Here is a 15,134-nt window from a genome sequence, read left to right as displayed (position 1 = left end):
TGCAGCATGCTGAGGGTAAAAAACAGAATGCCATCCTCAATCCATAGAAATACATAATAGATGGAAATGATAGCAGTGAATGCTAAACATTTGCTTGGACAAATATTCTCCAAAGATACTGCTCAACAGCGTCCAACAGTGAAGATGTTGACAAAGCTTTCATTTATTACAGAGCCACAGCTCGGTGAGCATAGCCCCAGTGACGCTGATTGGAAGGCTTGTACGGAATAAGCCACAGAGCCCCAATTTCGCCACAAACCTATATTCATTTAGTTCTGCAGATTTATACATCCAGCTATCTGGGCACGAAAATCCAGCATGACATGAGAGTGTATTCTGCCCTTTTGAAAACGAGGGCTAATCTCTCTTTCTTTCACGAAGAAACCTCAATCTCCCAGTGACCAGCATGTCTCATATGATGCAGCGGCTGAGCCATAAATTGAATTAAATAAACCCATTAGTTACAGCAGCTACCTTCTCACCTCGGCCCTGATGTTCTTTCATGGTTACTCGGTTGTTTTATAAAGACCAGAGGACAGAGCGTAAGACTGGGACGACACAGTGACCTTGAGTCAAAAGACAGAGAGCGTGTCCTTGTTCATTACTCAAATCAATTAAGAAGGCCTGTTTCCAGCGCCGCATAGCCCCCCCCTGTGTTCTGCAGGTGTTTAAAAGTAAATGTATGCTCACTCAAAAATCAATTCATACTTAGGATTCTGCCGCCTCCTTTCTTGTAGACATGAGACAAACTAGAGGTCGATCAGAGTAGAAAGCGACTATTGGGAGATTCGCCATGGACGTACTTAAAATGCATGCAATGACTTAGCCAGTGCAGTTCACATGAACTTCTTTATGAAAAAAAAAAGCAGCAGAGAGAAGAAGTCAAGGATCTTAATCCTGCAGCAGCCTGAGAGCAGACTGCTCTGTTTTTACACTTTTGTCCCTGACATCCTCCTCAAATAAAAACACTCTGGATTTTGGCCCACGTTCTTATAGTTCTGTGGTGATGAAGTTGTTTCTTACAGACACACTTTAAAAGCTTATAAGACATTTTCAATATTTTATTTCACTGGAAGAGTAGAGGGGAGCTCACAGGCAGCAATACTTAAAAATATGCTTATTCTAATAATATTCAGTGGTACTGATTGTCATAGTTCATGACAAGTGGTAGCTACAGATGTGGTGCAAAGGCTTTTTCATACCTCAGATTCTCAATGAATAATACAAATACTTGTAAAATGATTTCAGCAAATCTCTAGGACTGTCTTTCTCTCTCTCGTTCTTTGATGATACATGAATCAATAGTCGTATTCAAGCTACAGTATAAGCATACCAGCCTTCCAGATAAAAGTCAGACTTGGTGAAAACTACTGCAGATGAAAGGTCTTTTACAAAGCAAGTTTTGACTTGAGGTAGACTTGCATGTGGACTAATAGATTGCCTCAAGTTAGCTTACCAAAGTCAGCATCGGTAGTGTTTGAAAACTCATTCTAAAGTGTGAAAATGACCAAAAAAAGACCAGCAAACACCATCTCTTCACAGTACCCTCTGGTTCCCTTTGGTTCTGCAACACCACATTAAAACTGTCCTGGAATAGTCAGTATTTTTATACTTATGTACTGTATGCATCACGTACAGGTGCAGAGCTATAGAAGACAAGTTTGCACCCTCAATGCGTCACAATGTTTTAATAATACAACTCAGGTCACAATACTGCATAAGGGGGAGTATAGCGGAGAGAATCGATCCCATTATTCCCCGCCAGCCTCGATGTCATGGTTTGTTAGTGTTTTGATTGAACACTAACCAGGCGGCGGAATTTACATTTTCATAATATGTACGGACACTTGAAATTCCACCATGCAAAAGTCTGCACTGTCAGCCGGTAACAGTGTGTTTCACCTGTATCTTTCTCTTCTTAACATGGGTCTAGAATTAATCTCTGAAGCAAAGTCTGTCCATTGAGTGCAACGGTTTAAGAAGGTCCTCTGTTGGAAAAGTTAAAAGTAAAAAATTAGTGTGGCAAAAAGTTTTGCAAATGACATTGACTTTTTTTAGACCCTATTTCCCCTGTAAGCCACGACATAAAATACTGCAGTGTTGTAGGTTTTATTTTAAGTCACCATGCTTTAAATAAGTTGGCCTTCCAATAAAAAATGTACAATCGAAAGCCCCGCTAAATTAGCCACATTAGCATCACGGCAGCAATGAAACAGTATAATATGCACTAATTCAACTATAGGTATTAACAGTTTTTCTTGTTTCTTTTTGACTGATAAGTCATTGTTTATTTTATTGTGTGTGGTTGCTTTGTGCAGTATGCATATAAGACGATGTCTCACACATGTCAACAGCTCTAGTAGGGGAGAGCTGCCGACATGGTTGAGGGCAGGTAACTATCTAGTTAGAAAGTCACAACACGTCAACTCTCCTCTAAATCTCTAACGCAAATAATCCAAATTATCCAGGGAAAACAATCACCTTCTGATAAAACAATTAGCAATTAGCATAATCCCTACAAAGTGTCCTTTTGAATTCCAGTGGCTTAATCCAAGTCACAGGGGAGTTTGGCAAATGCCATGGCGAGTGTTAATGACTTTCAACATGCTAAATGGGAAGACTGAAACATCTTTCAGTAGAGTTACGTAAATGTGATTTTTACTGATCCCATGATTTCCTGTGCAAAGCACCAGTCAATCCACTTGGCTGAGTCTCTACAGTATGTAAGAAGTGTGTTGAGTGCAGTTTACACATCTAATACTCGGCTCATGCATTGTTTCACACTGTGCTAAAATTATTCTAACGGAATACCCCATGGTGATTTGTGGGAAAGAAAGAGCATGAATAAGTAAACAACATAAAGCGATGAGAAACTTCAAAGGCGATGGGACAATCACAGCAAACAAGATCCTGGAAGCCAATGAATGTGTTTGTCTTTGTTTGTGACAGTGACTCAGGGGTGTAAACAGAGGAATTAGCTCGCACCTCCGGAGTCTCAGCACATCACACAGCCGTAATTGAATTAAGTCTGTCAGGTTGTTGCAGAACGGTGGACACTGTGAGGAGCATGAGGTGCATCTGACTCCGAAGATCACCTCGAGCTTATAAATGCTACAAACTTTTCAATTTAAAAAAAAAGGCTGAAGTGGCATCTATGTTTAGCAGCTGGTCGGAAACGTTAATTTATTGGCTAACACACATGGTCCAGGGTTCCTCGATGGGGAAAAAAAAGCAATATTCTGCATATGTCTCCTGCATAATGGTCGTAAGAACGGCAAATGTTTTCACCCCCCCCCCCCAACCCTTTAGCATAGCAGTACAGAGGCACCTATCAGCTCATGGACACACATTTGAAACATACTCCCAGCAGTCCCTGTATCTTGGCTCCATGACCATTCCTGTCAGGTCTTTCCCTTTGACTGAACAAATGCATCAGCTTGTGTCATGAGACCACATCGCTCGCAGCCAATAAGGAGCACGAGCGGCGCAAGTGCTCCAGGAGATGTGGAAGGAAAATTGGAATCTTGACAAGTATGATTGACATGCATGTTTGTCCCTAGGTAGTCTTATTTGCAGAGATTTAAAGACGTCTGTAAAGCAGCATTCTGCACAAACAGAATCATTGTTCCTCCAGACTAGAGGCACATCAATGAAATTCTGTTGCATGAAAATAATCATGGGAGAAATGAATCCCTTTGAGCATAAAATGACTTCAGCTTATACTTTATTTCAGGACCAAAATAAATAATTTAACAGCTGAAGCTATGTCTTTCATTTGCAGACAATCTGTCTATGTCGTGGAACAAAAACACAAGCCTAAGTCCTCCCTTCCACTCAGTCAAAAATGCAGGAGAAGGCTGCTCTGAATTTTATCAGAGCTTTTTTGATGGACACAAAAATAAAGTGGATATGAGAGTTGATGGTGAACCATAACCGGAGGCTACTTCATAGCAATGGAAGGAGGAAAAAAATGGTGAATTAAATTCTAACCATAAGTAAAATAGACTTCCACTTGAAAGCATCGGAGTGTAGCTACAGCAGGGCAAGAGAAAGAGATAGATGTGTGTGTGAGGGAGAGGAGGAATGCACATGAATTCTGAACAGGACCGACGGAAGGATGAAATTGGCTATACCCATTAACTGCTCAAGAGGGTTTTTTTCTCTCTCTCTCCATATGCTAAAAGGATGGAGCGGTATTACTACTTCCATAATTCTCATGTTACAATAGAAGTCGCTAGAAAAAGATCAAACCAATCTGTAATCCTGGGATGGAATGAAAAGGGGAGCCTCTGTTCAGCCAAAACAAAACACCACTGAAAGGAAAGAAATACTCCTGAAAGGTAATTCAGCACTCTGCTCTGTACTGTATAGTGTTGATCCATCGTATTAGCAGAGAATATGAAAGCGCGTTTACGGCTGTACTAATTAGCCGAGATGAAATAGTTTATGGCTCTTCTTGTTCAGACTCTAATGGAATTTGTGCAATAGAAAAAAGGACACTTTCACCTGACGATTCCTCAATATGACGCCAGATGAGGTTTGTGAAATCTTTGACAGTCCAGCAGAAAGTGATATCCAACTGGGAGAGTGCGACCCAGTCTCCTACAATTTACAGCCAAGCAGCTTTAGGTCCAAATCAAGGAGTCATTTTCAATGAATAATCAAAAGTATGAGGACTAACCATGTAAGTAATTAGTTTTCCTCTAATAATCAATCTTTGAAACAATAAAACAACAACTAGTGGCCTTATAGTAATACAGCAAAAAGCAACACTGAATTGAATCACAACAGAAGATTGATTTACTTTTGCAATGCATACGTAAATCCATAATTTGATCCCTTACCTTAATGGAATACAAAGACATCTTCATTCATGATGCTGGTTAGATAAGAAGATCGATACCACTCTTGCTATCGCACTACATATTTTGCTTAATATGTTTAACCTAACTTGGCACAAAAGGTAGACATCTGGGGGGATATCCTCGGCTATCTATAGCTCACAAAGCACTTGTTTGTATAATATGTTGTATGCAGACTAGATTACCAACAACTTGAGTCATAAAAATACCTACATATTGAAAATGACTACACTGTTATATAGAATTTGCGAGTTGCTGCTCTCACACTGCCACAGCAATACTAAATAATATATACATTAATATGAATATATAGCAAAACAAATAATGCTAAAGATACTTTTATAATGCTGCAACTCAGTTAGTAAACTCCTTTTTGATATGAGAATCTGGAACTACTAATTTTCAGTAATTTTCCCATCATTGCTTCTAATGACTACAAACACATCATATAACCATTATTGACTCCTGTAACTTGATTCAATCATTTTGGGAAACCAGTGACGATTCATTGTGCCTATGCATACTGCTGCACCACTTTCACACTCAACAAACAGCTGCATGTTTGACAATCTGAGAGGAGTGTCCTTTTACGAGAGGAGTGTCCTGGAGAAGAAGACTTCATTATATCGGTGATATAACATGTGTGTATAGCATGGCTCCTCTTCATCACATTGATTTGTGTGGGAGAAATAGGCTGCCCCTGTCTATCTGAAAGATATAATGAGTTATTTCCCCGTGCTGTGCTGCATCCAAAGAGATGCTCAAACAAGAAACAAACATGATTGCTCCTGTGGTAGCTGGAACCTCGGAGCTCCGTGATGCTTGGGATTTTAATCAAGTGGAAAGAGGGTGTGGAATGAGAGACTGTATTGAAGCGGTCCACTCTCTCGACAGCACAGGGGTATGCTGCTAATTAAAAAGTTTAATTCCACAACTGCAGCACTGGCATTGGAGCACTCGGAGGTGCGTCCTTGTGAGTCTTGGCGCCGTCTTATCAGGCGTCGGCAGATTTCTGCCACGTCGAGAAGGCGCAGGACAGGGAGCCACTGCAGCAGCACACAGGCCCCAGCTGGAAGGGATGGCATCCGGCCTACTCCTGGATCTGGCCCACCTTGCTCTTTTTCCCCCAATCTCCCCACTGAGAGGAGTCACAGGCTCCCAGTCAGGTGGCATGAGTCAGGGGCTAAGCTGCCCGTGGAGCAGCTGAGAGAGGGGAAGCAGGGCTAAACAAGGGATAAACGCTGGATTTAGTCTTTCTGCTGCTGGGCTCGGCAGTGGATCCGTGTCTACATTACACACCTCCTCACGGCCCTGTCTAACGACCGGAGGTTGAAGGTACACAAAAGCCTGTGCTGTGAGTACACGCTGTTCCTCTAAAGTCCCCTAGCAGCTGAATCAGATGAATAGACTTTAATATTCCACAATAAGAAGGTGTGAACTCTGTTTCTCTAATAAGGTGAAGAGTGAATGCGGTGGCCTTGGCTGAGAAAAAAGTTTTAAAGCTGTGATAACATCTATTGATTAGAACATATTACAACCCACACACCGAGAGATTTCCTTTAGTAATTGCGAGACTAATTCTTTGACTTCCTTTTAATAGGCCAAGTATCATGAAGCGTCAAAAAAAAAAAAAAAAAGATGACTTAAAAAATTCTTCAACAACAGTGACAAAGTTTCAGAGTAAGCGTGGATCAAAAACGATGTCTTCTGGGACTAATCAGCGCAGCGCTGGAAGCTATCGCCGACTCGTTTCTTGGCACAGGGACACCCTGAAAGGATAAGATCGCCACTCCAAAGATTTATAGGAACATCCCCTCAGCTCTTATTGCAAAGGGGGTTAAAATGACATTTTTAATAACACGGAGATATTAGAGCTTGCGAACCTTGGCAGAATTTTGGTTCCTGTTGGCTGATGTATCTTCTAAATTAAACCAAAGAAGACAAAGGATCATAGGACGCATTATGCACATGCTGACCTGTCATAGATTTTCTTGCTTGTTGACCTCAAATATCCAAATTTCAGTCAATAATCACATTTTCTTAATTAGTTTTGTTACAAGCTTGTAAAATCAGGACTTTGTCGCAGTGCCTATGAATGAAAGTCATGAAACTACCTTCCAAGTTGTCGACAGTCTGGCCTGCCCGTTGCTTCGTCTTTTTCTCCTTAAAATATCCTTTTTAATTTAGTGCTGCCAAGTCCCGACTGTGGGGCTATGAGTTTGATAAACGATGTGTTCACCTCATAAACAGGTGAGCTTGGCAATAAATCCTTTAACGCCGGGTCATACCCACAGAGTCCGCGGTGCGACTCGATGCTACTGAAGGTGGCAGCTGTGGTGTGTTCACTGATGGAGCAAGAAGTTATTCAGAAAAGCTGCTTGTGCTTTCAGATCAAGGATATGTGGATATGTCTTTGAACATGACTGCATTTTTTAGATTGACCTGACTGCTGTTATGTTGGAGTGTATGCTCTTATAGAGGCAGATATTTAAAGAACAGTGAATCAATTTTATTTCCTTTGAGGTCTTACACAGAGACATTTTGAGAGATATTTGAGGTTTTTGGCTAATGCTCATACACTCAGGTAAACTATATATATATAATCCTATAAGGATTGCAGATTTACATATTGTTTTCATGTTGATGTATCCAGCTAGTGACTTAAAGCTGATTCTATTTGCTAATTCAGCTCCATCATTCTGCATCAGACTTCCACAGTGAATTATTGCTGGATGTTTTTTGGGGAATTCTACCAGTGTGCTACATGAAGGAGACTTTTCTTCAATCCAGGATTGTTTATAACATGTGGATTTCACAAAGTCTGTACTGCTTGTAATAGTACCCACACACACACACACACACTCGCAAAAAAGACAAGAACTCAAAGGCAGAGTTCCTGCAAATTTAAAGATCAGTGTTTCACAGCCACATTGATTTTTGATGAATTTCACATGGAATTCGGTTCAGATCTGTGCTTCTGTGTTGATGTAGCTATATCTCTTGACTCTTGTATGGATTTTTCCATAAGCATCAGTTCAACTTTGCACCCCTGGCACACACACACAACCGGATTGTGCGGAAGGCCAAAGATCAGAAGACGAATTCATATGATATAACGTACATTTCTCCTTATTTGGATTCATAGGTCAGAGAGGTGTTTGATAAAGCGTTCAAGCCTCACCATTGAAAAAAATGACTTGGTTGAATATTTGTGACATCATTTCTTTATTATTACACGGCACATTTCTCAGACAATAAGCTCCTCATCAGGTTCTTTCAGTGTGGAAAAAAAAGCTTGTCCTCCTCCCTGTAAAGAGACTGATAGTTCTGCTCCCACTCTGCTGACTGTCCGGTTCATACATCAATGCAGAGCAGAGATCCATTGAGTTTCACTAGATGAGAAAGCTCACGCCTCCCGCTGTATTATTTGATCGAGTCACACGTGATCCTCAAGTGGAATTAATCTAAAAACGGCCTTTCTGACACTATTCACGATGATGTTTTAGCAGTGTGGTGGGCTGATACTGCCACTGTTAATCTGCACAAATGACTCAAATGTTTAAGTGCTTTAAAGAATGATTATTTTCACATCTTTTCATGTTAAATTAGACCATCTTTAAAAGAGAATAACAACAGATATGTCAACAGGAACTCATTATATTGTTTTCTGATGTAAAGAAACCACATTTTTTAAGTTTTCTAGTAATAATAGTGAGTGATACAGCAATCCATGATTCATTTTTTATGTTTCTTAGCTGTTTCTGCTTTCAAACACCATTTTTAAACACTGATCTAAAGACTATTTGTGTGCTATTTTAGAAAATTGGAATAACCAAGCAAAAAGGCCCCTCAAATCATGTACGATAGATGATCAACGGAATCTTTTAGCACAATTTATGAGGCACATTATGTGCCCCCCGAGCGCTGGCACAGAGCTGGAGTAACATTTATTGTTTTGGTCATAATACATCGAACATTCCCAATCCCAGGACTGGCGTTTGCACCAGGTTGAGGCGTGCTCAGGAGAACACATAAATTCATCTTTGCGGCAGTGGCTCATTCTCTTCACTCGGAAAAAATAGAGACGACATCAGAAGCGCCAATTGGCTGTTCAAAGTCCTCTGTGTACGCTAATGACGGCACTACATTGCTAATTGCTTGTTCAAGGAAGCCCAAAACACACTGCGGGAGCAGTCCAAGAGTGCTAAAAAATAGCACCAATCACCAATCTGAGCCCATCTACGGAGGCTCACAGCAGACGCTCAATAAACTTTGGATCCTGATGTGAATTTTAGATGTGTGCAGAACTTTTCATGGAAATCGAACTCAGCTTCTACATGAGATAATGAATCCTCCTCTTGCCACATCCAGAAGTGATAACATCAAAGAATACATTACTGACTGTAATTACAATTTTCTAAACAACCCGATGAACCAAGCTCACAAAAAATATAACAAATTAAAGAGTAAACAGTCTCAGTACTCTAACCTTTTATAGCCACTTTTTAAAATGTTCTTAATGAAGCTGTTCAGCCTGGCAGTTGCATCTCACACACAACAGATTTTACTGCTTTTCAAGCAAGATTTAAATAAGATATACATAGTCATGAGAAGGTCATAGTAAGTTTGTAGTTTAGTAGAAATACGTTGAATGTTATCAATCAGATGCAAGTGTTAATCATTATCAAGCTTGCAAGCAAACATATTCAACCCTTAAATGTTAATTTAATTCCTTTACTCAATAACATGTTTATTCTATCTGTTCTAGATTGTTGATTTGATCACTTTTTTAAATTTCTCCAAGAAATCTTTCAGCTAAAGAAGTTTTGAAATAATTTCACTCAAATGACGTAATGCTTGAGACTTGATTTAAGAGCATTCCTTAGGATGGGTTCTCTAATTTGGATCCCTTAAACACTATAGGAACTTGCAACTCTCTGCTTGTATTGACTTCAGCAGGAGCCTGTCAGTTGTTTTACCTCCAAACGCACACTCTGTGTGAGAGAGGAGTGGGCGTTTGCTGCTGCCTACAAAAAAAGAACACGTATATAACCTGTTTTCTAGCGCTGTCACTGGTGTTTGACCATGTCAGACAGGGTAATGATAACATCCTTGGAGGGAGCAGATTCTTTATGAGTCTTTGGCTCAGCTTTACAAAAGTGAAAGCAAAAAAAAAAAAAGAGAAGGAATTTACAGTTTCGCTCCTGGACAGAGAGGATCAGTCTTTTTTTTTTACAGCAGAAGGAAAAATCAACTGAAAGTGGCAGAACTAATTCTGTATTTAAAGATTTAACTGTGGACTAACCCTGCTTCCCATGACCTTCAGTGACCCTACACCACTGCAGAGGTAAAGGCTCCAGGCTAGCCTGAATGAATCCATAGTGTATACATTTCCTATTTCATGGTAGGATTTTTAATTCAGAGCACAAAACTCAACAGAATTTCCCTTCATCTTGGATTCTTTCCTCCAGAGAATCACACACACTAGCAGAAAAGTAATCCTCAAACAAACCAAAAAAATAACAACATCACAAACATTATTTTTTCTTTCTCTAAAGTTAACTAATGAGTAGGACAAACTGTAGAGGACAAATTAAATTAGCAGAAACACAGACATCATTTGATTCACAGTGCTGATAACACATGAATGCAGTGTTTTTCATAAGATGCAAGAACTTGTGCAATGCCTTTGGGGATATGTTTCCCCATACTTTGTCTGTCACATCCATCAAAATCGTGGAGCAGGTGTTTACCAAGACAGGCCCCAAATTTATGAATCATATTTTTATGAGACGACCGGTCTCATCAACTCCACCAATGTCAAATTGTTGCAAACATCTGTAACTGATCATAATTTCACTTCCATTAAGTGCACATTAGCCTGAGCGGGAGACAGACGCAGTATAATGCATCATTTAAAACCAAACAAACAAACAAACAAACGTGGGGTGAATGACTCTTCACATCAGTGTCTGGTCTCGACTCATGATTGTTTTTTAACCGTTTAACAATTACCTTAAGAGGGTTGCAGAATATGGCTTACGTGCTCCTTTCTGTCCTAAACGCAGCCCTCCACACAGGACAAGAGCAGATTTAAAATGAAGGCCCCATCAGGGTTTTGTTCAGCTAAGGGGCCCCTGAAACCCACAAGCACACTTATTATTATTTATGTAAGCATGTCATCCTCCTGTCTAATGAGCCTTTCACCGGCGTCGTAATGAAACAGCTTGCATTAACACAAGCTAAATGAGCAGCCGAGAGCTCCCATGTCTATGCAGCAAAGATGAAAGCAGATGCTCTGAAAAAACCCAAACACAGGGCATGACAGACCCCGGTTCTACGGAGGAAACATAAGGGACTTTGAGTCAGCGGCGTTCTCATGCAGCTCATTGACTCCATTAGAAAAAATCTTGAATTCCCCAAGTCAAACATCATTATGTGAGAACAACGCCGAACACAGCCGTGACCAACTGACCATGAATGAACCCCTCAGATTGATTTTTTTCTCCCTACCATAAACACTGACGCGATAAACAGGGACGACGTAGACTGATGAACTCAAAGTCAAAGTCAAACATCACATACATGGAAGGTGGTGTCAACAATTCACACCCGGCTGAGAGCACAAACAGAGGAGTTTATAAAAAATATATATATATCTGACAGCACTATTCAAAATCAGATTACATATAATTCAAGTAAAGAAGGAGTTCTGGTAATTGCTGGATTGAACCGTGTACTTGTAGAATAATATCAGAGTCAACACAAGGGGAGAAAGAGATCAACAACTTGATGCAGTATAACAGGTACTTCACCAAACTTTAAATGTAAACTATGGAACATGAAAGTAAATGAGCTGAAAAACAAGCCATGTTCTTCTTCAGTGTCATAAATATCCCCTAGTATCAAGTATCAACATTATATCAATAATTTAGGATAAGCGGTTATTGTCTCACTGTGTGGTGTGAATTTCATTTATGCACACACACACTACCAAAGGGGAAGGAAAGGATCATTTGAATTTGATAAAGACTTAACATTTTAAAATCTGACATATTGCTTCTCCTGGTGTCACTGTAACATACGCAAATATTCTCCATCTTAAAACTCTTGACAACTGCTGCTTTGGTGACAGATCAGTAAATTGGTCTGTTTGAGTACAGTTCTGTTTTTAGTGAAATTATCTTTGATCACAGTTGATCTTTAGAATGGATGGTCTTTGCACAGTTTCCATTTAAAATCCTGTTTTTGTGTTTCATAAAGTTTCCATATGTCTGGCAAAATGACCACAGTTAGTTACAGGACCACCAGAGTGATGGATAGATGTTCAATAGAAACCATGAATGCATCACTAGACGACACTTTTTATGTTTTAGATCATTATTTCAGGCTGTGATTTCCTTCCATAGCTGGTAAAAGAAATGAAGGAGGGAACACAGAAAGTTTCGTCTAGGTTTTTTTCAGCTTTGAAATATTGCATTAGAACATTCAGATCAACTTTAAACTTTTTAATTGAAAGATCTCCACTAAAAATCGGTTTTAATCTGATTATTAGTACAGCAAGAAGCGTTTACGGTTCTGTCTCGTGCAAGTTGATTTCCAAACTCCAGTGACATAAAGTGAGCATTTTAAACTAAATGGAATTGTTAATTCAATGTAGTAAAGAAAGTAAAGTACAAGTAAAGTGAAGGTAATCGCGCTTAAACCTGCAAAACACTTTTAAAAAAAAGTGTTACTCACCGGTACCAGTCCAGTCCCTTCTCGTAGTTCCTGTCAAAGAAATGGGGCTCGTTCCCCACGGCTCTGACGTCGGGGTGCACCCTCAGAGCCTCCAGCAGGGCTCGGGTCCCCCCCTTTTTCACCCCGATGATGATGGCTTGGGGAAGTTTCTTCTCTCCGTAATCCATGGTGCAGTTCACCCTGAGTTCGCTGTCCGTGGTGCTGAATTCCTGGTGCTCCCTCTCCTGCGCGCTGGTATGATAAACCGCCGCCGCAGATTTCGTCGGAGACGCCTGAGTCCTAATCCACTCCACGGTCCTCTGCTCGGCCTCAGCATGCTCCCTCGTGCCGGTCACCGCGGTGGTCCCCTCGGCCTCGGTGAATTCAGCTAAGCCCTGGGAAGCGGAGTAAAGTTTCTCCCTCAATGTCACAAAAGTTGTCTCCTCCGTCACCAGCCTCCCCTGATACGCGTAGTTCTCTTGCAGGGGGAACTGCAGCGAGTTGTAGCAGCTCATCAAGCTGTAGAACAAGTAGGTGACAGAGAGGGAGAGGGTGAACATGAATAAGATTTTCCGGGGCACTTTAGACGTGAAAACCGAAGTGCTGGACCAAAATGCCATCTCTGATAGCAGTGATCCCCTCAAAGAAGTGGCCAGACATGTTTCCACCCCGAGTCTTGCATGGACAAAAATCAACAGCAATAATCAGTCACTATCAGCGCTGCTCCAGCTTTTTAAAAAAAAAAAAAAAAAAAAGCCTGGAGCTGGACCGAACCAAGCTATTCCAAGCTGAATCGCATATTTATAAGGAAAGCCGGGGTGGTAGATATCGTTAAAATTCCGGAAGAATATCGCGTCCCCTTCTCTTCAGTATCGATTTCTTATTCCAAAGGCTGACAGACAATGTCACAATTTATTGGACTGAACTTGCAGATTTGAGAGGCTGGAGGTCTGGCGCCCTTCCAAATGAGCAGCCTGGCTTGAACTGGACTGAGTGTGATGATGAAGGAAATCCTGGCATTTTAATAAAGAAAGCGAGGAGGAGAAAAGAAGAAGAAAATGAACAACAGAGTGTTTAAAGTGGGCTTCTTGTCGTCCAGTCCAGTCTGCGATCCAAATCCATCAAGGCAACCTACAAATCCATTGAGTCTTTCCAACAATCCTATACGCGCTCTCTCTCTCTCCCTCTTTGTGTACTTTGTGTAGTAGAAAGTCGGCAACCTTTTGCTCAAAAACATCCACTCTCCCCTCTGTGTACACGGCCGCAGCTCGCCGTCCTCGCGCTCTTCTCACATTGCTCGGCTCCTACGATGTGCGCATCGGCTGGGTGAGCTCATCTGAACTGAAGCACTGTGGAGCCACACAGCACAACGTGTGTACACCCACTTTTTTCCTCTCTCCTCTATCCGTGCACAAGTAGGCTTATAAACGTCCGATTTCCTTATCTGAAGTCCTCCGCGGAAATCTGTTCTTCCTCATTCAACTCAGCAGCAGAGATTGGGACTCACAGCTCTAGAATACTAGAGAGCTTATTTTGTTCAGTTCTTTTTCGTATGTGTGCAGAAAGTTTTCTTTAAAAGTCCATCTCAGAAAGCTGATTTTAATAGAGATTACATTTTACAGAAAGCTCATGCCTGCACCCTGCTGGTTTTCTGCGGAGCACTGCATAAGTTCATTTACAAAATAAAAAAAAATAAAAGAAGAAAATCATTTATTTCTGATCAATGTAAAAGCGGTTTATATGAATCAACTTGGATAATGAGCAACATCGTGTGTGGAATTACGATGGTGACTCAGGAGGGGTGTAAAATCCCCTCTAGATGTTTCTAAATGTAAGAGAGCAGGTGCAGAAAACAAGCTTGAATTCTGCATTATGCTGAGAAGGAGGGTAATGCTTACACGTATTATACACTGGATTTATTATACATGGCTGCAGACTATAATTAGTGATGTGCATATTCACCAGACCTTAACTTGTACACTTTGTTGCTGCAATATGAGGATTTAAAATTGCACACTACTGAAACGTCTCCCTGTGTTAGAGAACCTCATTCATCACACACCTCCAACACACCAGGATAGCCGGCGACACACTAAGCACTGGGGTCCTGAATAATTTGCAATGCAAGACTTGGCTCATCCCTAATCCACAATTATATATTTCAAGTCTTGTGTTTAAAGTGTAGATAAATGTGCATGTTGCTTGACCAAATGTGTCTCCCTGAAACTGTCTGTTGCCTGCTCAGCGTGTCAACAAGAGCTGACACAAAGCCATTCTGTGATATGGTTGTATTGTTACTAAAGCACAACAATAAAGCAAGAGCTCTTTTGAATTCAGGCTGTATCAACCAAACCAGAAAGTCTATGTCACCCAAAAGACAACTACCATGATGATCAAAGCAAATGTGTCTTCTGAATTTTCCTACAAAAATATTTTTTAACCAAATAGAAATAGTGTGTTTGTTGGCGTTTCTTCATTTATTTAAAGCACCTACTTTGAATATTATTTTCCAATAACAAAGCATTAAATATCGACGTTAAAGTGGTAGATGGT

General features: G+C 40.6%; 1 protein-coding gene across 1 annotated transcript in view; it reads right to left on the bottom strand.

The window, feature by feature from the left end:
- Window positions 1-14,104, bottom strand: part of hs3st4 (heparan sulfate (glucosamine) 3-O-sulfotransferase 4) — a 78,527-nt gene extending 64,423 nt beyond the window's left edge. Inside the window, exon 1 of the mRNA XM_061026616.1 lies at window positions 12,603-14,104. Within this exon, the coding sequence (XP_060882599.1) occupies window positions 12,603-13,201 (599 nt within the window). The 5' untranslated portion in view covers window positions 13,202-14,104. The remainder of the gene's footprint in view (window positions 1-12,602) is intronic.
- Between the last annotated feature and the right edge of the window lie 1,030 nt (window positions 14,105-15,134).

The sequence above is a fragment of the Labrus mixtus genome, chromosome 20 (assembly GCF_963584025.1).
Source record: "Labrus mixtus chromosome 20, fLabMix1.1, whole genome shotgun sequence".
In the NCBI taxonomy this organism is placed as follows: domain Eukaryota; kingdom Metazoa; phylum Chordata; class Actinopteri; order Labriformes; family Labridae; genus Labrus; species Labrus mixtus.
Note: the sequence above shows the minus strand (reverse complement) of the source record. Positions and strands in the feature narration are given on the sequence as shown.